Source organism: Falco rusticolus, chromosome 4 (genome assembly GCF_015220075.1).
Source record: "Falco rusticolus isolate bFalRus1 chromosome 4, bFalRus1.pri, whole genome shotgun sequence".
NCBI lineage: Eukaryota > Metazoa > Chordata > Aves > Falconiformes > Falconidae > Falco > Falco rusticolus.
This window is the reverse complement of record NC_051190.1, coordinates 8,106,755-8,130,839: the sequence shown is the minus strand read 5'-3', so window position 1 is coordinate 8,130,839 and position 24,085 is coordinate 8,106,755. Positions and strand designations below refer to the sequence as shown.

Sequence of the window (24,085 nt, the reverse complement as noted above, 5' to 3'; positions counted from 1 at the left end):
GAGACTGGCAAAATTTAATTATATGGAAACTAGTCATAGTGTAGACCCAGCAGGTTTGTTTAAAGTCAGTCAGGGAATAATCTAAGCTCTGTTGTCATCTCCTTTCTAAACTACCATAGTCTGCCTTTTCTTGGGTCTCTGATGCCTGTAAAGCAGCTTTGTTAACACACACAGGCAGAAGTGCCAAAGTTGACGTTATTGCTTCACCCCTGTTTATGGTGTGGATACTCACATGCTGTTGTGATTGTAGCATCTCAGCAGCCTAGAAAGTTTCAGAGATTACAGATTATTTTGGAAGGCCAGAAAGCTGAAATGTATTTTTTAAATGTTGGATTTTATTTTATGGTGGGTGTTAGAATGACTGTGGTTTTAAAATACCTTTGAAATTAGAGTTAATGCATCAAGCAGACTTTGGGAAACATATATTGAGCTTTAGAGAAATCAAATGTGTAAATAAAAAGATTTATTCATTGGATATTGGTAGAATAAAGACTTAAATTTTGCTGAGCTGGCTAGGACTTCATTATGATTTTTAGTCTTTGCTACTGTTAACTTGGTCAAAAAAAGGTATAAGTGATCTTTGCTAGCCTCAGTGCTACTAGTAATAAGTCTTCTGTTATCTGAGCGCTTCTTTTCATAAGGTCTTTCTTCATTATTAGATTATGGAATGTCAGAATGCTTATAGTCCTTTTTTTCCCTTGAGATTGTGTATTGTGTTGGGGGTACGAAAGGTATTGGCAGAAGCCATTTCTATACTTATGAAAGTATTTAGTGTAAGTGTATTTACTTGTTTTTGTTGAAAAAGCACTGTAGAATGAAATCACACTAAATTTGGTACCACATGTCTTATAGCTTCTGAGCATCTAAATATTTGTATTAGGAAAAATGAAATGAAGGCATTCTAGTTGCACATTACTGTAGGATGGAAAAGCTGCACTTCCAAGGCTATTGTTAAAAACTTGATGAGAAGCGGATTGCCACTGTCTTGCTGACATCTGTTTCCACAAACATCAAGTTTTTTCTCCTCCAAAATGGGTAGAAGGCAGTCAGAAGAAAAGTAAAAATGCTGATACTTCTGTGCTTCTCTATATGGAGGCTGAAACTGCAGGAGTTATTTCATCCTGGGTGAAAGATGTATTTAAGAAAGTAAAAATGCACTATAATTAAAAAACATAAAATAAAATTGAATATTGGAGAAGGAAAGCTGCATTTCAGCACATGGCAGCAGGCAGGCTCCATCAGGCTTAGTTCAGTATATTTGGAAATAAATATTTAATTTTGTTCCGTAGGTTCTTGTCTTGGGTGGAAATTGGGCTTTGCACCCTCTTGTTTAGGTGGGTTCTTTTACCACTGATAGGAAAGGGTACGGACTTTATAGTACCTCAGAGCTTCAGAAACATTACCATAAAAGGTTTCAAGGAGATTTGCATTCTCTTTCCTGCTGGTTGACTTGACCTTATTGTGCCAGACTGAGTTAACAGGATTGCAGGCCATCCATTTATATTTTGGTGGCTTATCTTGCAAAAGAAAAGTAAATTAGTGTTTGTAGGCTTCGTAATCACAGATTTCACTTCTTATATTCTCTTTCTCTGTGTCTCCCCCACCCCACCCCCACTTTTGTGAGGCTGTGCCAGGTATATTTTCACGATGTTATAACTGCAGATATTCTTAAACTGTCACAGCAGCTACTGTGTCCCTAAAGGAATGTGTGCATCTTCTACTATCTGATATAATGGAAGGAAACAGCAGGCCTTGCTTAAAAAAGATTTAATCCTGGATTGCATACAGAGCATGCTCAGTGTACAGATTTGCCATAGTTGACTCTTTTCCCCAGCAAAGCTATTTGATTTACAGAACTCTTTTCTTTTTCTTTTCTTTTCTTTTCTTTTTTTTTAATATATGTATTAGGTTTTTCTGAAACTAAAAAATGTTGTGGGAGTCATCAGACTCCTGACTTTAGAAGGAATGAATTTGGGTCAAGCCAAGATGGTTGTTTATGAGGGATGAGCTTTCTAGTAGGATAGAAAATGGGGTTTTTCAAATCTTTGTGAAACTATTGCATTCTGACATGTAAATTTGTATGGGGTTTTTAGTTTTAGGTTAGTCTTTAAACTTGTTTTTACCCTGTTTCAACAGTCAGACCCAAACTGACTGCTGAGATACAGGCAACAGAGGTGGGAGAGTATCTCAGATAGTTTTGGGGGTATATTGGTAACACCATCTGAATGTAACCTGCATGAGACAGGGGATGGAGGAAGAGCTGTTAAACATCTACATGAGAAGATGATTTATTATTCTTGGGGAAAAAAAAAAAGTAAACTTTAAAAAGGTAACAAACACTTCATAATGGACAACAGGAAAATATCACAAAATGTTTTTCAGAAATCTTTGCGAAACATATCTGTGAGATGGATGTACTCCTTGAAGATACTTTGCTATGACACCAGTTAGGACTGCTTAATGGGAAGATGTTTTATTGAAACCTTCTGGACCAGTTAGCTAAGAGCAGGAGGAATGTCTCAAGACTGAAACCTTTGCTTCACCTATCACGCAGCTCAGGCGTGACTTCAGCTGTCCAGAGTTTTCCTTTTATCTGAAGTATTTCTTTTTTTTCTGATATGATTATGCTAACACTTAAAATCTCAGCAAAGTGTTCTGGTTCTTTTACCTTGCCCTTTCTCATCCCTAGTTTTGGAGTTGAGTTTAGACAGGTCCTAAGTCAGGACTGTATGACCGCGTGGGGTGCTAGAACAAAATGTTCTTTCAGGGTGTCACCATAGAAACGTTGGTACGGTATTGAGCTGCTTCATCCAAAGGAGCACACGCTGCAGTTCTTGGAAATTGTCACACTGTAGATTGGCCTACCTATTCCAAATTATGTTCGCAGGTGAATGCTTCCTTACAGACAAAGTTGTACTAATAATGAGAAGCTGGCTTAATAAGCAGCTTGTATGATTAAAAATATTCAAAGTAATTCTGAAAGCAACATTGAATTTTTAAAAGCCAAATCTAACCTTTATTCAAATGAATGCAGCTAAACTCTAGCGAAGTAAAGAGCCTTGGTTGCTAGAAAACTGGGAAGAAAATTCCAAGAGTTGAACTACTTTTCTCCTCAGAAAAGGCAACATAGAGGTGCATATAAATACAGTCTATAAAATCCAGTTTGTCCTGAATCCAAACTGACCTAAAAAAACTGGAGGCTGGAATGATTGACATGTCCTGTGATTGTTGTGATGGCACCTCTTGGCTCCCCCACCAGCCATCAGTACCACAGCATGAGAGTTCTCAAGTGAAGTGCTAGCTCCAGAGCTCTGCTCTGTTTACAGTGCTTGTTTTTTCTTAACATATTTGATTAATGCAGGCTTAAAAAAGAAAGGATTACAGGCTGGTGTGTGTTTATTTCAAGAGGATAAGCTTTAGCGCATTGCACAGCCATGTATATCTTGTGAACTGCGTATGGATTAGGAGTAGAAGTATATGCTGCCTTTACTTTCATTAATGAAACGGACCAGGTACACATCATCTTCTTGCAGTCTTTTAAATGGAAGGTTTTTTATACTTGAGGTAGGCAGGGGTGGAGTAGAACTGGTGAATGAACCATAGGCACCAAAGACCAGAGGAAAAGACATGTTGTAGACCTGCAGGTAACTGGAATGACTACAGGGCAGCTAGAGAAGGAAATGGTTTGCTGTTCTTTCCAGAGCCTTAAGTGGAGGAGTAAGGGGTAACTTGCTCTAAGCCTCCTTGTAGACTGACTCCAGAAACATCTGGTGTGAGCCAGCTCTCTTCTTTCATACTGGTTTCGTTTTCTTAGATAATGGTAGGCCTCATCCTAAGTTATAACTGGTTTTAATTGATTTTGTTGAATAACATGGCTTGATTTGGCTAAATATGAAAAAAATGCAAGTTAGGAAATAAAGAGTAAATAACATTTTCCTCAATCTATGGTATAATACATGTGCTCTTTGTATATCGTATGCTTGGATGTCCATGTATTTTATTGTAAAAATGTCTAAAAATGACAGGTTTACAGAAGTAGTGTTTACTGTAGGCAAACTTTGTGAGAGACAGACCAGTGCTGTCTGGGTTGGAGAGAAGTCGTACAGACCATTTGACAATTTGACTTGTGTAAACCTTGTGGCAAATGAAAATTTGTGTAACTTTGGTCAACTATGTGTGAGGGTTTTATTCAGGCAGAACAAAACATGTTAATATGCTGGGAGTACATTTTTCCTTACTGTTTTTTGCAAGATGTTAACTCTAGATAAAATCCTGTTTCTCCATTGCTGTTACAGAGTGGTAGAACAAGAAGCTCAGAGATCACAGCATGTTTCCCAGGACAGAAAAAGTCCCAGCAGAACCAATGGCTGCAATGAAAACAGGCCCATTGACATCTTGGAAATGCTTAGTAAAGCCAAGGATGAATATGAACGAGTAAGGAAATAATTTTTTTTCCCCCCTTTTCTTTTTTCCTAACCTTATGAATAAATAAACCAACTACTTCTGTTTCTGAATAAGTGGCTTAGAATATCATATAGAGTCCACTGAAATAGCATGCCCTGTTATTTCTGAGAGAAAGATGATAGAGAATAATTCTTACACACTGAATCATCCTGTGCAATATATTCTAACTCAAGATTGTGAAGTAGTGCACCTAATCCATCATTTAATGGGCCTGTATGTTCTTATGTTTGAATTGCTACCTTCTGGGGGGTGGGAAATACAGCTTTAGAAACAGATACCTGGAAATGCAGACACAGCAAAATATTTTCCTAAAACAGCTGCATGGGCTGCTTTATCTCAGTATTCACCTACTGTCTTGCTTTGTGAGATCACTCCCAAAGGAAATGCAAACAAATAGGTATATATTTAACACTGTAGAAGAGCTTACTACTAAACATGGCTGGTTTTGTGATTCTGAAGTTCCTGTATTGTAAATATTCCTTATAGTGGCTGACATTTTGGCTTTTCAGTTTTTTCCTGTGTACTGAAAGTCAGTGGAGGAGATTTGCCATAATCAAGAACATTCACTGAGCTGTGCACTAAATAATTGAATAATATAACAGAAGCCCAGAAACTTTGAACTACCCTGTGTCTATGATCCAAGCACAGATGTACAATGACTTGGAGAGAAGGGGTAATGTGGGGAAAATGCTTCTTGTTTTAAAACAGTGTGAGGTCTGCGTGTTGCATGAATTCATAAGTTTTATTTCTGTGATTAATACTTCAGTGGACAACTTTTTGCGTACTTTTTTGTTAGTTTTCATCTTTACGAAAGCCTGTCTGGAGAGTATTTTTAACACATTAGCTGTTTTGTTTAAAGTACAGGCATTCTCTGCCGTTGTTTCAGTAGCCTTGTTTTCAGGCTGATGTCTTGTTCTCTCCTTCAAATACACTCACTAGACTTGGGAACAGTCTCTGATTTCAGGCAAGATAGATTGAATACTGATCATGTGATCCAATTTGGAACGTAGCTTGATAGAGACCCATTTTACAGTGATTTTTCCTGCTGTGAGAAAACTTTGTCTCTGGGAATAGCAAATAAGTTGTACACAGCAGCATCTGTTTCTTCTTAAGTCTCAGAAGGCATCTTGTGATATTAGAGATTTAGTCATTCAGTACAATTGTCGACTATGAAGCATATTTTTAATAGCTGTAGACTAACTATAACAATACTGTTCCCCTATCTTTCTGTTCCCCAGTTTACTACTATGGTCCTGTCTACTGTTTGTCTATCATTTCAATAAATTGATTTCAGAAGGATGAGTCTGGTATCTTTTGCCAGTGCTAAATTCGCAGGTTTACATAATGGAGAGCATTAGTTTTTCTAGGAAAGTTACTTTACATAGTCCTGAGGACCAAATTCATACTCGCAGGACAAATATGTGAGAGATCCAAAAAAAGAACGCACCTCTCACCAAGTATAGTAATACAGGGATGTGCAATAGTAATGTGTGAGTATAACATTGCAGAGATGGGGTCTGTTTTTTGTGGCTGTGGGAGAAGAGTTAGCACATTAATACAGTGCTTAATTCCTTCCAGAAGTTGCCTATGTAGCAGGGTTCCTTTGAGTACTTGCAATTTGAGTCTTTGTAGGATTCTAGATTGTTACAGTGCAGTGTGGGACAAGGAGAAAAGCATGAACATGTGGATTAAACCTTGTAAGAGCCAGCTGAATTTGTCACTTTCCGACGTAGATCGAGGGCAGGTGAATGTGACAAACAATACAATATATTTGACCCAGGCTAGAAACTAGTTTCTGAAAATCAGTAATTTGTTTTTTCAATGCTTTAAATCCGGAGATAAATTGCTTCAGATTCTCTGAGTGTTGTTTGGGGAGGTGTCTTTTGTATGAAGGCCAGCATTGTGGAAGTAGCTGCTTTTGTGAGACCACAGAAGGAAGCATCAAAACCTGAACGCCTGAATGACTCATCTTTCAATATTGTATCATTTAAGATGGATTTGAGGGAACGGAAGGGGTTTTTCTGGAAAAAAAAAAAAAAATCCAAAAGGCACACCACAAGAACTCACTGTTTTGGTTGTGCCCTCTTAGGGTGCAATCAAGACTTTCTCCCTCTTTGACCTTGCAGTATTAGATAATATACCTTTCCAACAGATGGCTCTTAAAAATTACTTGGAATATTCAAGCTTCTCTCCTGATTTTCAGATGTTTTTTGTGTGAAAGTACTGAAAAGCTTTTGGTAGAAACAAAGTTCCTGAGCATCATGGATGAAGTTCTGCAGACAAGTGCAAAAGTGGTAAACAGGCAATGGTATGCAGATTTTGTGGTGGCCAGTTGACATCAGTGGTGCCTGTAAACACATTAGGGAAATATGCAGAGCATGGGCTACAGCAGAGCTACTATGGCATTGAGGTTTTTCTGCCTTGATCTTGATTTGTTGGTGGCGTGTGTGTGTTTCTTGATGCTTTTAGAATGCTAGTGAAACTAGAATAATTACTTAATGTCCTCTGTGTATGTGAACCGTAAACTGAAGCTGTTCAACATAGTCCCATAGGGTACTATGATTGTAGTGCTGTAGAATTTGCCAGATAAACAGAGTTGAGCAATGTTGGTCACGTTTCAAGCAAACTTTTTTGGAGAATGTTCTGATGACTCCCCTCAACTCTAGCAACAAACCTCTGGCGTGCTAACTTTGGAACTCCTTGTAGCCAAGGTGTGTCAATGTTAACATAATTAGGTAACCAGCTTGTTTTGAAGGTGGTTTCTTGAGAGACCTTTCCTGTCTTAATTTTTTTTTAATTATTTTATGGCACTTGGTAATTACACATGACTTTGTATTTAGGAGCAGAAAGTACTTATCTGCCTGGTACATTCCAGATGGATCATACAGTAATCCTTGTGTGCAGCCCACATGAGATTGGCAGAGTGTCAGCATGAGAAGGGGGCAGAGAGAGTGAAAAAGAGATTTATGAAGGTCTGAGTGATTTAATCTAGGATTCCAAATCAGCTTAATCCTTCAAGTACTCACTACATCAAGTCCATATGTGAAAATGAATGAATTCTGAGATTATTTTTTTTTTAATGAACGGATGTTTTTTATAGTGTGGTGTTTTGTGTGTGTTTCAGTATGAGCAGGGAAACATACTGCACCTCATCCTCTAGTGAAAAGAAAACTACGCTTTGTCTGATTTTGTAACCACAAGGCATTCAGCATTTCAAGCACAGTTTTGACCTTCAAGTTAGTGGCTAAAAGTCAGAAAGATGGGAGAAGTTGCTTCTCGCCTCTGTCCCTAAATCACAATATATAATCTTGATTTTGCATTTATTACGTTCAATTAGAAATTGAAAACAAAAGAATAATAAAGCTCAGATTTCTTTTTATCTTGCTGCTAAAATGTTTAACCCCTATTTTGCTGCTGTGGGTAAGTGACCAGAGCAATCATCACGTGTTGTGCTAATGTTCAGCTGTATCATAAGCATAAGGTGTAGTTTACCTTTTGAAAGCTAGACTGTTCTACAGTTTGGGGTTTTTTACTGGTGTTTTAAACTGTAATACAAGTTCTATATTCGTTTATGTATGTATTTGTTAAAGGTGTAAGTCAACTCTGTGTAAACTACTGTTGTAATTCTCTTGTCTGTTTTTGCCTTGTTCACAGAAGATCAAATTAACACCTTCTGAAAAATATATGTACATGGTTAATTAGATCTGGTGGAAGTAAATCAGTGACAAGTTCTCTTTCCAGCCACTTACAAATGATTTCTGACAGGATTTTTTTTCTAAGCTGTTTCTAGTTTGGGTTCTTGATTTAGTGAAGTATAGCAAACTTACTTGCTAGCAGCTAATGCAGATAAAGGATGTGAAAAGCCTGGGTTTTGGGTTTTTTTTAATAATTTTCTTTCTTGGTGAAAAAAGTATGAAGCCAGTTGTCTCTTTTTTTTTTTTTTTTTTTTTTTTTTTTTTTTCCCTCCAATACAAAGAGTAAAAGCTTTATAACTGTATACCAGATGGTGGATGTCATGGTGTGATTTTTATTTCCTAAAATTTGTGAATTCCACAGTGTCTTAAAAAAATCAGTACTCTGTACATTGTATTTCTGTCAAAGTGCCATATAAACAGGATTGTAGGAGTGTGTAAATGTAGACTTACACTCACGTATTTGTGTTAATTTTTTTTTTCTTTTTCACTCTCCACTCCAGAGTCAGATCAGTGACTTAAGTATTATATCAAGTTCTGGAATGCAACAAAATGCAAATCCTCCAAAGCCAGAGAGCACAGAGCCTTCAGAACAAAAAACTTCATTACAATTGCAAGAGCAGGTATGTTTCATCCAACCCTAAATAAGGTGCGGGGTTTTTTTTCATTTACTTTTTCATTTGTTTTGATACGAAAATTTTCCTTTTATTTTTTTTTTTTACAATGCCTGCAGTGTTGTCTGAATGTATTACTGCTTTAAATAAAATAATGAGTTTAAAGACTTTTAGAGTCCTAAATTCTGTCTTTTGACTTATTTAAAATATGAGGCTTTGTCCACACTACTGTGAAAATCCAGATATGTTTATATGGGCTAACTTGGATTCTGGAAGAAGCGAGTCTATGACAATGTGCAGGGTGGCTTGCAGAGCCAAGAAGCAAAAAGATACCTCTGCCACATTGGACTGAGTGTGGCCTCAGTTAGCTCTACACATTGTTGCAGTCTTTCAGCTGTGAACTCAAGCCCAGTTTTCTCATTTCCAAGACATTTACTTAAGGTTTGTCTGTGCTGCCTTCAAAGCTACAGCCACAGTCCTGCTAACTTAGGTCAACAGTGCATTGCCAGCCAAGAAAAAGAAAGTGCTTCAGTCATGGCAGTATAGAATTCTCTGTAACATAATTGAAGGTGTGTTTACCTATCTTCTTCCACACTTCTATAGCTTGCATTGAACCTCTGCTTGTTTGACTGGTAATAATATCAGTCTGCTTGGCCAATCCCTTTATACTTAGACTGTGGAAAAACTGTGTGGTTTTGTTTTGGTTTGCATTGAGGCTTTTTGTTTAGTTGGGAGCAGAAGAGTAGCGCTGTTTGGGGCTTTTTTTCCTAAGTTAAGCACTTTTTGACAGTATATTCCTTCCTCTGCAGGAAGGGACATACTGAAAAAAAAAATCAATAAAAATTTAGTGTTGTTGGGGAGGGATGTTGCTCGAATTGTAGTAATACCAGTGTTCAGACCTGTTTCAGGTATTAGATGCAACATGTTGAATCAGCATGTACCCAGAAACCTAAAAATTCTAAAGCTTGGTGTTACTACTGAATTAAGGTGCAAACCACAGTAAAAATTCTAGTGAAAATAACCTCTGTTTCATGTAAATGTTGTCTTTAAACCACAGGAAACTTAAGTCAAAATGCTTAGTATCGTCACTGCAGTGGCTGGAATAGGTAGCAATAGCTCAATATTTGACTCCATTTTCTAGTAAGCATTTCTGCACAAGGAAGCTGTAGCCTTGTGCAAGACTTTTCAGAAATAAATTTAGAAAAAAAAAAAAATTCTGCAATAACTAAATTCCCTGTAACACCCAAGGTATTACCTTGGTAATACCACTGCTTACAGTGCCACCCGGTGGGCACAGAAGGGTCAGCAGTGGTTCTCGCAAAATATCCGCTGAGGTAAGCCACAAGGCCTGCCTCCCGTCCTTGCCATAGGTTATTGTTGCGTTTCTGATACAGTAAACCACAGTGTCTGAAAAATGAAATGCTCTATGAAGATGTTTGCAACCTTGCACTTAGTACTTGTAAACAAAGTACTTTGTAGTAATATTACTATAGTACTTAGGGCTAGGGTATGGGCAGCAGGAATCTTTTAGGGGATGGTGTAGTAACAGTTCATGAACTAAAATGAGGAGTGGGGAGTTCACTGGGATTATTTGCTATTTTAGCCCCCTCTATCCCCTCAGCAGCACCTCTGCTTTTGGGTCAGCTAAGTGTTAGACTGACCCCTGGCAGCCAGCTCTGCCAGACTGAGACCTGGCAGCAGGGTTGCCTGAGGCTTTGTTTTAAAAGAAGATACTTTCTTTTGGGTCACTCCAGGTAGACTGTACACAATCAGCTGAAGTACCCCACCTGACAGCACATGGAATTGTAGAACAGAAAGCCAGTAACGAGTAAAGGAAAAATTGGAAAGATGAGATTCTAACAAGTTGCTTTGAAGTAATTGAAGGGAAACAGTTGATTTATAGAACGGGTGAAATGGCATATTTTTAATTCTGTTGAGCCATTTAAAATAATAGCTGCAGAGATACTGGAAAAAATTAATAGGGTAACATGAGTTATAATTCTGTAAAGCTAGTTAACTGGGTTCAAATATATCACAAATGTGTGTTAATCACATTTTTAATAATGTGGACAGCTGGAAGACTACTGGAAGAGCATTCCATTTCAATTGTAAAAATGTATTTTTTTAATCTAAATAAAACAAGTGACCAGTGAAATTAAAAAACAGTGTACATATGGTAAGTAGGGTAAGATTCCTGAATCCTCTCCGAAATGTCACACTTGTATGTTGATTGACTAACTTAATTTCATGCTAAAGATATCGCAGATGTGGGAATAAAAATATATCTTCTGTGAAATTCTGAAGTTCAAATTTTTTATCTTGGCAGTTCAAAGTGAAGTTCAGTTGTATCATTAAATACTTTTGTGCCAGTGATCAGCAAAACTGAACCAGAACACTGAAATTAAACTTTATAGTGCCAGCTCTGACTGCAAATTCATGTTTCAAAGTAATCTGAAAAGATTTCTGGAGAAACCCATTGAGCAGCACTCTGTTCCTGTGAAGCAAAGTGATCACATTGCCTTTTTGCAGCCCCTGCTGATAAGGGTCTTCATAACATACTGAGTTGATGATACACTCAAAATATACCTCAGCCAGAGATGGGACAGTCAAAAGATGTGTTTCATACTTCGGGCTGGAAATTAACTTCATATTTGAGACTGTGTACATGTAAGGGGCTAGTCTGGCTTGGATCAGAGCATGGTAGAGATTTCTGTTTATTACTTGAATATTGTAATATGCCAATAAAGGAAAGAGAGGTGATTTATTATACTAAGTGAAAAGCTGCGTTTGAAATGAGATGGAATAGTGATTTTTCTCTTAATGGAATCTTTACAGTTGAGGGGCAGGTCTCTGGAACAGTAAGATCAGTGGAGAAAAGTAAGAACAACTTTCTTGGAAGAATTCCTAACATAATTTGCAAGATTTATAAACTATAGAATGTCTCGGCTGCAAAAAAAGTGTGCCTGACTTTAAACTACGTAAAAATGAGTAACGTCAATGGCAGTAGATATTAGTAACCCAGGCAGAAGTCAATATGATTTCAAGCTCAAGGGGGTTTTGTTAGGCTATTTGCATGCTACTTGTACTGCTGTACCTTCACTATTGTTTTTTGTGCTGGTAAAATTACATCTAGCCTAGCAATGTCATGGTACGGTAGTTGTCATTGTAAAATAGCATCTTTGTTTAGACATACCATCAGAATATACTGGAATTGTGCTGCAGGCCATTCAGTCTTCTGAACAGAATGTTGTATTTTAGTCCAGCTGTTTTACATAACTTCTGGTCCTGTACAACCTTGGGGGGGGGGGGGGGGGGGAAGGGAAAATTGTGAGATTAAGGGTATTAATAGCTGGGGTTTTTCTCTCATGAAACACATTTTTAAATATTTTCAGCAAAATATTAAGAAGGTGAAACATCTGATTTTAAGGATATTTAGTAATGTCAGTGGCAGTGGTGTAGGCTAGATGTGTATTTTTGGGAGAGGCTAAAGGGCTGGTAGATGTAACTGTGTGTGTGTATATGTACACGCTTTTCAAGGAGATGTACGTACATATGTTTAGGTTTATTCAGATTCTTTCATCTATTGCAACATCTGTTGCATTGTTAATGAAAAAGGGCAAGAACTTTTGGCTATTTAATTATTTGCAACTCTAAATTCTGTGTGGATTTTGCTCAACATGGAAACATGGATGTTATGCACTCCCCCCCACCAGCCCCCGAAGTCTTTTGTGTAGTCATTGTGATCAATGATGGCAGGTGCCATCTCAATGACAGAATCCATAGCCTTGCCCCTCCTGTACTACTAGTGCACAGTCTGTCTGTCAAAGGCTGTAGAGAAAAAGCTTAGATAGGATGTTGCTTGTAAATGAAATTGACTTCACAATTCCTGTAAATAGAGCATGCTTGATATCCAAACTGTATTTTAGGTACATTTGACCTAGTTGTCTTTCATCGTTTCATTGAAATTATAATAGGCTATGTGAGGTACACAGTGGTGTGTATATTTCTAAACTGAAAATTTCCTTTTCCCTTCTTTTTAGCCATTTCAGTCAAGACAGAAGCATCTGACTTTGGAGGAACTGTTTGGAACCTCTGTACCAAAGGAACAGCCCACAGCTCCGTATCCCAATCCAGAGGGCACGGAGAAGTTGCAGACTGACACCTCTGCCAGAGAGCAGCACAGTGTGCTCTTGCCTTTTTCCTTTGACCAGTCAACAGTAATGCAACAATCTCTAGGGAAATCTGAAAGTCCAAGCATTAAAAGCAGTGCCAATCCTTTCAATCAGCAAGAATGTTCAACACCTATGCTAATACCTCCAGCTTCAGTTTCCCAGCCTGATATAAAAAATGTTTCAAGCTATTCAGTTTGTTTAAGCCCTATTCTTAATTCAGCCTCAACAATGGAAGCTGCCCCTGCTCAGATGCTTCCTGGCCTAAAACAAAACAACAGTATAATGCAAGTTATGCAGCAAGCTGCCAAGCAGATATCCCCACTAGTGAATCAACTGCCATCTGAAGTGAACCACGCTCCACAAAATCTAATGGCTGGCCAAAGCCAGCTTATAGCACCCTTGACATCAACAAATACAGGAACTGTCTCAAATACATCCCATACAAGTGTTGATCTTCTCCAGAAACTCAGGTTGACCCCACAGCATGACCAAATGCAACAGCAGTCTCTCACTAAGACTTCCTTAACACCAAACATCTCTGCCTCGGTTGGCCAACTTGCAACACCAGAAAGCTTCAAAGAATCTCACAGTAAGCCATCAGCCTTGAACAGCAAGATAATCTCTCCCCTTCAGGTATTCTATGGGTTTTTATATCCATGAAGCTTTAGACTGTGTTTAGGCTACATGTATTTTTCTCTTGGAAAATCTGCTATTATATATGAGCCTTTTAAAAATAATTAGGGACTTCAACTGTGTGATATTAATTTAATTGCTGACTTAAAAATCCAATTCCATTAGTTTTATATCATTAGCATCTGCTATCAGTGACAGACCTGTTTGTAGAGGAGGAGGGTTTTTTAAGCTGGTGCTGTTAGGGGATGAGGACATCCTGAAGAATTCATTGGTACTTGTCAGAAAATTACTGAGAACTGATGATCTGAAAGGGGGCAGAAGGTTACAGTGTTACAAGAGTTAATACTGTGGAAGTCTTAACCTGCACCTTCTCTGAAGGTACAAAATTAAGAGTTTCCTGCTTCTAGTTACTTTGTTTTGGATGTTTTATACTCCTTCAATTTTGACCCCCTTCTGCTGGGGATACCTGTGGGCTGCATTGAGGTACTGTTAGTTATTTAGTAAAATGGATGGTAAACTGGTTTATTTTGTGTAATTGACCACCTTGGTTTATTTTATCCTAGTACTGCTTATAAATGACCTCTTAAAGTTTTTATTTCTTGGAGAAGAATCTATTGACTATGTCTTAACATAAGCCAAAGTAGTAAAATTGCTTTGAGAGACCAGGTGAAAATGTCACTCATAGTCTGTAAGATTAATGCATGTGGCTTTATGTTATAAATTATTTTTTATCAGTTATTATTGCTCTGTTGTATAATTGGCTACCTCAGTTTTAAAGACATTATTGGATTTCTGTTTTTCTTCAAAGTTCCTGTAGTGCCCATCTCTGAAGTTATCCAATGACTTATTTATGTTCATGCAAACTAAGCCAGTGTTTGATTATGTCTTCTTGCATCTTGAGTGCAACCATAATGCAAGAATGAAAAACACCAAAGCTACTTACAGCTCCATCTGCATGAATTTCCTAATGTTTATTAATATCCAGTGCTTGCCACTGGGTTTTAACAAGTTCTTTGGTAGCCCTGTCTGGGTCAGTTACTGCTCTCCGTTCTGGATATGGTGATGACTTACTCATAACAGTGATCTAATCAAAAGCTCAACTATTCAGCCTAAGTATTATGTTAGAATTTCACGTATTTTTCAAGTGTTGCTTTTCTGTCCTCAGAATAATTATCCCTGCCTTAATGTTTAAGAAATGGGTGTGTTTTCATTGTGCTGTCTAATTAGATTGTTTCTAATCTGCTGCTGTTGAAAATTTTCAAGGCGGCTGTGACTACTACATGCTAGGATTATTTTACTAGCCAGCGCCTTTTTGAGATGTTTGGACTGATTTGTTTTGCAGAAGGAGGAGGAGGTCCAAGTACAGCATTGAGCAGCTATCTTGATACAGTATTGAAGAACTGTACATTTTGAGCAGTATTTTCCTTTCATGTACTAATTAACCTTGGTACAGATTTGACTGAAGATTGTGACATCTTTGAGCATTTAGAAAAAGCTGGCTTTATCCATAACTGCCCTTGTCTGCTTGATAGCCTGGGAATTAGCTCTTCATATGCCAGTCATACCCTTTTTTCCTTCTATGTCCACTGAGTGTACATATTTTCATGAGACAAAATTTTCCATGGCCCACATATACTCTCAAAGTAGCAAAAGACTTCTTAACTCTTGTATAATTAGACTTTAAGAATATGATGTTGTACTTGTTACCACTTCATAAAGCTAATCTTATTTTTTTGTTAAGGACTATCAATTCCCTGAGTGTTTTTCATGGCAATTCAAGTAAGCCAAGTACTGTCTGTTGCAAGCAGCGTTTTCCTGTTCTGTGCTGCCAAGAGGTATTCCAAATGGCTATAACAAGCCTTTCAAAGAATGCCACAGGAATTTAGTAAAGTACCTTATCTATATGCCTCTTTTTTTCTAATATTTTCTAATATTTGAATTTTATTATATTATGCTCTTGAAATCTGACTAAAGAAATAGCTGGATGCAGTTTGTAAAGGTATAAAATACTTCTGAAATCCTAGGAGAAAACAGCATTTAATTTTTCTGAAGCTGATTTAAATAAAACTCCTAGAAAAGAAATACTGAATTAGCCTTCCTGGCAATTTACCAGACTGATTACAAAGTACTGAACTGTTCACTTGGTAGCATTTGTTTTGATGCCAGTTTCAGTGTGTTGAGGTGGTGTTTGGATTTTTTTTTTTTTAAGGGTAGTTGTCTGTCTTCAGAAGTGTTTTGTTATGGTTAAAAGGTTTACTGTAATATTGAAAGCACAAAACATACATTCAATTCTTTACTCTTTTTTTCAGCTTCCCATTGATTATATCAGTTTTACAAAATTGATTGAATTACATCCAAAATCTGTTGAAATTTGCATTTTTGTGCTTTCATAAAAACAGAGAACCACCACTGGAAATTGAGCTGTAGATGTTAACTTACGAATCATGCTTTCTTTTTAACTTAGACTGTACAACAAAACAAGGAATCAGAAGTATTTCCACAGCCAAAGACTTTGTGTAAAGCAAGTCAAGTAAGTGAATAAGTATCTCTGCTAATTGTTTATTGGTTTTCTTAAATTAAAAAAAAAGGTATTTGTTACTTCAGAACTTTCTAAGAGGAAGTTTTAATGATCTAAACACAGATCTAACATTATTAGAACTGCCTTTGAATAACAGTTCAAAATAAAGATGATACGAATTTTCAAGTTCAGTTAAAATAACTGGTAATAGTCAAGTCTTCAAGAGTTGTTTTTAATTACCTTTTGTCATGTGCTCTTTTCAGGAGACCATCTGTAATTCTTGTTTCCTTTTACCCATCCCCTCTTTTTTCAAATCTGTTAAATTGCCTCATTCTTGCCCAACTTGCACTATGTAAAAGATGGTTTAGTAGCATACCCAGATCTGATTGTGAAGGCAGTAGAAATGGTCCTACTTTAAGTAAAATGCTGTTTTAGCTATTGGCCTGCTATAAGATAAGCTGTACAGTCTGTTCATGATGGCTAGTAAATAATTGCCTAAATAAAAGCATTTTACATGGATTTTGGAATTTTAGGAAACATGTATGAAACCGCATTTGTTGGTTTAAACATGTTTTCAGCTGAAGTACCACACTGTTAAGTCTTCACAGTTTTGACTAAACCAAAATCAATTTGCTGGTTCTGCCATTATTGTTGTTGCACATGCTTTAAGTTTAGATGGGTTTGCAGGTTGTTTTTTTTTCTTCTGGATTTTTGATTATCCATGGGGAACTCTTTCTGCTGATACATCAAACATATTTATATATCACATTTAGTCTTGCTTTCTTTTGAGTGAGACGGGCATGTTTGTTTTCTCCCCCTCCCATGTTGGCCATTCTGGAAGCCTGAGCAAGATGCATTTATCATACTGAATAATAATTACAGTTATCAGGAGATGCCAGATTTGCTCAAAGCTGATGCTTATTCATGTGCACTTTATGCAAATGTAGTATTTCTATACATTTGCAATTTATGTCTGAAAGTAGTAGTAAAAGCAGTGGGTGGGTTTCTGTAATGAAATAGACACAGACCTGTGGAAGAATGAGGTGGGAAGATAGTCCTCAAAATATTCCTGTCCTACTCTCCTCAAGGGAAAATCTACTTATAATGAGAGTATTTCAGTGTACTCCGATGCTTTAATTATAGTTCATCAGTAATTTTAAATACTTTTGAGATACTTCAAATTACAAGTGTACTTGTTGGAGACCAATGAGGCAGGGGGGCGGAAAGCAGGACTAGCCTTTCTGTCAACTCCTAAGGAAAATAATAATTTGCAAAACAACTACAGGCTCCTTTGACCTAGGTGAAAAGCTCATCTTTTATTCTATGTGTTATGTTTCAAAAATTCTGGAAGGTAGCAACCACATGAGGAGGAAGGAGCCTGCATACAAGAATACTGACGACTGTTAACTTTCTTCAGCTTTTAAAATGAGAATTACTGCTGATACTAATCTTCATAGGTAGCTATTTCTTCATTAAGGGCAGCTATTCTGTAATATCAGACTGAATAATAGTGGCTACAATTCTTTTTTCTTTTTTCTTCTTTTTTCTTTTTTTTTTTTTTTTGTGCTTGTCTCTCCAGCCTTTATAACAGCATTCATTCTTACTGGACACAGTGCTTATTAACTTTCTATTCTTTTACAGGTTGCACCTCCGCAGTTTGTTACAGCCACAACCACAGTTACGCCTTCAATCCTCTTGTCTCCTAGTGTTTTTCAGCAATCAGCTGCAAAAGCTACTGAAGTGGAGAATAAAGCCAGTTCTTCTTCACCTTTAACACTTGGAACAACAGAAATTCAGACTATACCTCCTACTGTTCTCAGTAGGTCTCAGCTTCAAGAAGCACTGATACATCTAATAAAGGTCCTGTCTTTACAGAGCTCGATTCCTGAGGGATGGGGTTCCAAGTGTGGTAGCCAGTACTGAGAAATTCTGTACCCGCATGACTCTTTTTGCCCTGAAACGCTACAAAAGTTGCTCCTTTCTATTGGAAAGGGTAGATTATTCCACACTGTACACGTAGTATGGCACAGCTTGTGCCTTTTGGCTGTGGGATGGAGGACTTGGAAGGTTAGAGCTGTACATAAGATGTGTCCTTTCACATCCGTATGAATTTGTGGATCAGTGAGGAAAAAGTTGCACTAGTAGAAGCCTTGGTATGGGGAGGGGCTGGTTGGTTTTGTTGTCTTTGTCAATGTTCCTGCTTTTCCAAGGAAAGCTTTCCTGTTCCCTAGAACTGTTCTTGATCTTTACCTGTCTTTAAAATGAAAAATGCATAATTCTAGTTCTACTATCTCTAGGGACTAAAAGGTTCAGTTGAATAACATCTGTGATGTTGGGAGAAGCCATGCATTAAGGTCATTTTGACTTCTAATGTCATGAAGTTGCCATGAATGACAAACCGTTCTTTGTTAACTCAGGATTCTCTTGCCCCCGCCATGCTGACATTAGATGCAAGTCTAAAAATAACAAGATTTCCTCGTGATAAAGTTGTTAGGACCAAAAAGGGCCATTACCAGATCCCACCATTAGCTAGGTTGCCTGGTTTATCTATGTTGTTCCTTTTTGCATAACCTTTTTATGTATGGGTGTGTACGTACTTTTTTCCCTTTAAAGACTTAAACTAGCTTACTTCTAAGTCTTGCAACTGAGCTCAACTGCCAGAAGTTTTATTCTCATTAGAGACACAGCACACGGATTCTCACCCAGTAGTCCGAAGAGCATAATTGTGGTGTCTTTAGAGCTAATTGGAATACTTGTCTCCAGTCTTCTTTTTTCTATAGAAAGCTGAATTAAGACCAAAACAGGCATACCCTGCAGCATGGGAGTACTTGCACAGTACTCCAAGCAGGATACCAAATTTTCCGTGCAGATCTTGTAAAAAGAATATTACATCTTCAAGCTGGCTGATTAGGTACCAGTTTTGTAAACTTGTTACATGAAGGAAATGGACTCAAGAAATATCTCTAATTCACTTCTCACACATGAGAATTCTTGTATTAACACACTGCAGTCCCTTTCAGGTTGGTCTAACAGAAGTAACATTACTTCTGACACTTTGCAGGCTTTGTTTAGGAGCCTGTAGGCAGGATGGAATCTTTGTGTCCAAGGCTAAGGTTTGGAAGCTGGAGAGAAGTGAAATTATGTGGCCAAGGCTGACCTAGTGACCCCTGGTTGGTTTGTTTGAGCATCCAGTGTGCTTAGTGATCTCTTTAGCTGTCTTACCAGCTTCATGGGTCAAAGGCTGTATGTTGTCCAAAAAGCATGGCCTTTGGTACAAGTATACAGCTAGTTCTCTTAACTCTGACAGCTAAGACTATAAGGAGTCCTCATGCACAACTTAAATGGCATTAATTTAAACTTTTTTTTTCATTTTTTACTAATGATTCTAATGTGTGTTTTTTTCCTGCAGAACGATTCCCGTTTTCTCAGCACTATTCATGAAGTCTACTTGCAAGTCCTAACCAAGAACACAGACAACATTAAGCTATAATTGGAGCTTAATCTACTTAAAATATAACCATTTTAGAAACAATTATGCCTCGTCTATAAAACTAATATTTTTGTAAAAGAATATTTAGTTTTCAGTGTCTTGAATTTGAACCTGTTAGGAAAGACTATTCCTTAAATACTTAGGAAAGTTGTGTTCTCAGAAGTGATCTAAGTTTTCACTGTGATCATCACCAGCAAACTTTTTTTTTTTTTTTTTAATTGGGGAGGGGACTTAAGTTGCATTTGAGCTCTCATTAGCATTAAGAGAATGTGCAGATGTTTGCTCTGACTTTCTTTGCTCTGGCTTTCATTCCTAACTGTGTTCACTGTTCAAGGATTACAGATGCAATACTAAGTAAACCAGCAAATACATATTACAGTATGCTACACCACACCAGAACAAAATTCACTTGTGGGAACCTAATTCCAGTTTGAAGGACTGAGGAAAAGTAAAGCAAAATGCCATGTGATTAAGCTGGCAGGTGTGGGGAAGGAACAGATCTGGAACCCAGGCCTTTGGAGCTAAATCTTTAACAAAAGGTTTAAAAATGTGATTTGCTCAATACATTGACCGTCTCTAGCTAATGCACATAAATTCATCTTTTAAATATTCCATTAATCTTACTTGCTTCTGTGTTGCTGACATTAAACAGGTATCCAAGTGAGTAAGGCCATTTTCTCTAAAAAGGCAAAATCTGAAATATGCAAAATCCTCTGTGATTGTATCTTTTTTAAAAAAAAAAAAAAAAAAAAAGCAACAGAATAGTTCTGTTGCATGTTGAAGCTCTCTCGTTTTAAATTTATAGTTAGGAGACCACTACTGGAAAACCTTTCTGTTCAGCAGTGTTTGGTATAATTTAAATGCTTAGTTTCCCTTTTAGCTTCAGGATGGACCATGTCATAGGTGGCTTTCATTCCTCAGTTGTGTTGGAACTGCAGTGTTGAAAACTATGCAGATGGGGAGCAAATGCATGCTTTTCTTCTGTTGCCCTCTCCCCAGATTGTTAGTGCACAATTCATAGTCAGAAGTTTATCTAATTAAGATGTTATCACTTCTTATGTGATCTAGTAATTAAGTAATGTAAGAATTTAACTGGATACTTTCCCATTTGAAATCAGAAAATTTCCAGTTATAGTTTCTTATGCTGCTGTGTTGGTTTACCCATGGCTTGTATTTATTTCTTAAAAGCATGCAAAGGTAATTAATAAGACTTCAGGTCTGAACTTTCTCCAGCAATAGAAGTTTTAAAGGATGATTTTCCAGTAGAAAAGTTTTGGTTTATTGAGTAAAAGATAATCTGTAGTGAGTTATGATGCACTGCTTCTTTCTTTTCCCTCAATCACTATTGAAATATGAAGAAAAAAATTGTTTGGCTCCTTACAACATATGTGTGTGTATATATATCCTAAGGATTAGTTAATGTTGACATAGTCAAGGTGCATGGTCATTTCATTGGAAACTAGTAATTGAGCTTTAATTGTGACACGTTCACAAATCAGTATGGTTTAGATACATAAAAATGTAAATATCTGTTGTATTGGATCTATTTTAGTTTTTTTCATAGCTTTTTAGTGGAAAATATATTTTGTTTAGTACTACCTGCCTTCTGAAAAGGTCTTCTCAGCCTTTGAGTTCAGTGATTCCAGTTAAAATATATAGTATTTTGTTAGAAAAATGTGCAAGATTCAGGGAAAGATGCTAATGTCATGCACATTCATCAAGAAATATATTGGCTTTAATGGTAGCTTTTGAATTTAGCTTTTGAATTCAGCAATATAATCTCAGCCTTGTTAAGGAAGATGGGCACTTCCTACTTAGATTCTGGAGTTAGAATACTGTGTATGCACATTAAACAATGATACTCAAATTGGATCTAAGGTCTAAACTAATTTGTTTTGTTGTATTTTTAAGGAAAAGTTTCACTAGAAGAGACAAACCGATGAGCAATTCCTCTGAATGAAAATGGATAGCCTAAACCAAATAGAGAGTTGCTTTTTATCTGGATTTAGCAAAGGTGAAGTCCATAACTTCTCATTCTTAAGGACAGCTTCTGGTTTCTTTGAAGGAAGATTTGCTAAAAGTTAGTAAAAACAGAAATACTGGAAGCTGATAGTGCATGTCTGTACTGTTTACTAAATACAGTCATATCCAAAGATCTATAGAAATTATAGGAAGGAGTTGTATTTTGAGTTCTTCAGTCATACACAGTTGACAGAAGTGATGTTATTTAGAGTAGCAGTGCTGTTATGAGAGTTTGACTCTCCTTTGGATATCCTTAACTTGTTTCCAGCTGTCCAAGAACCCCCACAAGCAGCTGGCAGATCCTTATTTAGTAGCAATACGTTATTTACTCCCCACCCCATCCCCAACTTTCAGAATTAATTGGAAGGGAAACGGAGTTGAAATCATAGTTATTAGGCAGGCATTTTTACAACAAGCAAACCTGTTCATCTTGAATGCCTGCACATGTTTGTTCTAACCTCTCTACGTGTAGCCAACAGACACTGGAACCAGCCTAGGTGTCATCCAGTACACTGCAGAGATTTAAGGCAAGTGCCAGGGTAGCGGATTTAACAGGTAGACCTCTTTAATGAAAAGTTGCATTGTAAAACACCAAGTTCAACGACAGTTGAAACTTTTAAAAAATGTGGACTGTGTTATTTAAGAACTTTTTTCCTGGTTATTTTAACTTTTTTATATAAATCTAAAATTGCTACCTTGTTGAAGTGCTTGATTCATATTATCCACATGTAGGGATGACTAGTGTGTAGCAAATTACCATGGGTCATCACAGGAAATTATTGTGACTATTTTCAAGTGCTGGGTTTTGGTGGGTTTTTGGGGTTTTTTTAACTACTGGCTTAATGGGATTTTACCTATTAGTTCTGAGAATTAAAATTTGATTAGTTTAGACTATACTCCCCAAACAAATTGTACTATCTAAGGATGCATATTGTGGCTAGCATTAAGTCACTTAAAAAAAAAACCCAACCAAACCAACAACAACAAACACAACCAAACAAAAACAAAAAAACCCAAACCCTCAAACCTAATCAAAAACAGTTTTAAAACCTACAGCTGCTGAATTATTCAGGAAAATCAAAATTGTTCAGTTTTGTAGTTAGACTTTTTCTGCTGTTATTTAATAATGCAGAGTTTATATGAAAGGTGCCTAACAGCTACTAACTTAGAAGCAGTATATCTTTCCAAATTAAACAAGATTTGCAGAATGACTGAATGAAGTTTAAAAAAAAATTAAGTGATTTATCTTGATTTCATATGAAATGTTTAATTCCATGTATAAATACTCAATATAATATTTAACTTGCTACTGGAGATATCTCATTTTTGCTTGCATTTCTAATTGCTTCATTTTGGTATATTTGTGAAACCCATTATGCCATATGTAGTCACTGATATAATTTCTGAAATATTTTTGAAAACAAACTTTAATTTGAGACTTCTTGTTTTTAAAAGTATTCTAAACAAATCAGCCTTTTTGTCAGGTATTTGGGTTGCTTTGTACAGCATATCTTAACAGGAGGAATGTGTGCAATATATTACCACCTCAGTTTTGTCTGGCAACTTTTTGAAAATGTTAAGATGCAATATCTTCCTTTCACTTCAAGTTAGAAAAATTGCAGTATCTCTGATTTGGTGGTGTATTTATTTTTATCTGTTCAGTGTATGGGCATATGGTTATTTAGGGCTTTTTATGTACATTATGTGCTTTTAGTAATTTCTGAGTTTCATTACTTTTGTGGATGCATCAGTTGTACCCATTTGCATGTTCTTCAATATGAAAGCTTTGGGGAAGGGGAGCTTCAGGAAAGACTTCTGGAAACCGGAATGAGAATAATTGTAAGTCAATAAATGTAGATACTGCATCATTAACGTTTTTGGTATGGTATGGATTTTATAGTACCTATGTATGTTTGCAGTTATTAAGTTATTGCATAAATGTTTAAGAATGAGCATTTTTTCATCCAAAATTTTGTATGTTTGCAAATATATTTTTGTAATAAAACTTCAAAACAAATGTTTCAGCACCTCCTAAAATCTTCCAATGTTTCCTTTTATTTCTAGAGCTCTAGCAGGTGCTAGAAGGGTAAGTTCCTATTTTATTTAGGGTTAATATTTTCCAGAGAAGAAACTCCCAACTCCTTACTTCATACTGGCGGCAAAATTGCATTTGTTCACTAAAGAAAACACAGCGTGCCTGCTTGAAGGACAGTTGAGAATATCATCTATCACTTTTAACAGTTTCTGGCTAACCTCTGTATTGCTGTAAGTAGGCTTGCATTTTGAATTTGATAAACAGACCAATTTCCTTTCACGTTAAGAAATGCAGCTGCAAGGTCACTGTTTTGTAAGCGCAGCCGTAACTGCTGTTAGGGCCTTATCACTTCTTTTTATGGTATCCCCTCTCATCTGTCTAGATGTGGCATTTGATACTCAATCCAGTGTTGGTCTTTGATCATAGGTGTTGGAAACTGCAGTTT

At 36.8% G+C, this 24,085-nt stretch overlaps 1 protein-coding gene across 1 annotated transcript in view; it reads left to right on the top strand.

The window, feature by feature from the left end:
- Window positions 1–22,569, top strand: part of DCP1A (decapping mRNA 1A) — a 36,682-nt gene extending 14,113 nt beyond the window's left edge. Inside the window, exons 5-10 of the mRNA XM_037385047.1 lie at window positions 4,296–4,434; window positions 8,660–8,779; window positions 12,811–13,575; window positions 16,040–16,105; window positions 17,735–17,953; window positions 19,503–22,569. Of these exons, the coding sequence (XP_037240944.1) occupies window positions 4,296–4,434; window positions 8,660–8,779; window positions 12,811–13,575; window positions 16,040–16,105; window positions 17,735–17,953; window positions 19,503–19,583 (1,390 nt within the window). The 3' untranslated portion in view covers window positions 19,584–22,569. The remainder of the gene's footprint in view (window positions 1–4,295; window positions 4,435–8,659; window positions 8,780–12,810; window positions 13,576–16,039; window positions 16,106–17,734; window positions 17,954–19,502) is intronic.
- Window positions 22,570–24,085: the final 1,516 nt, after the last annotated feature.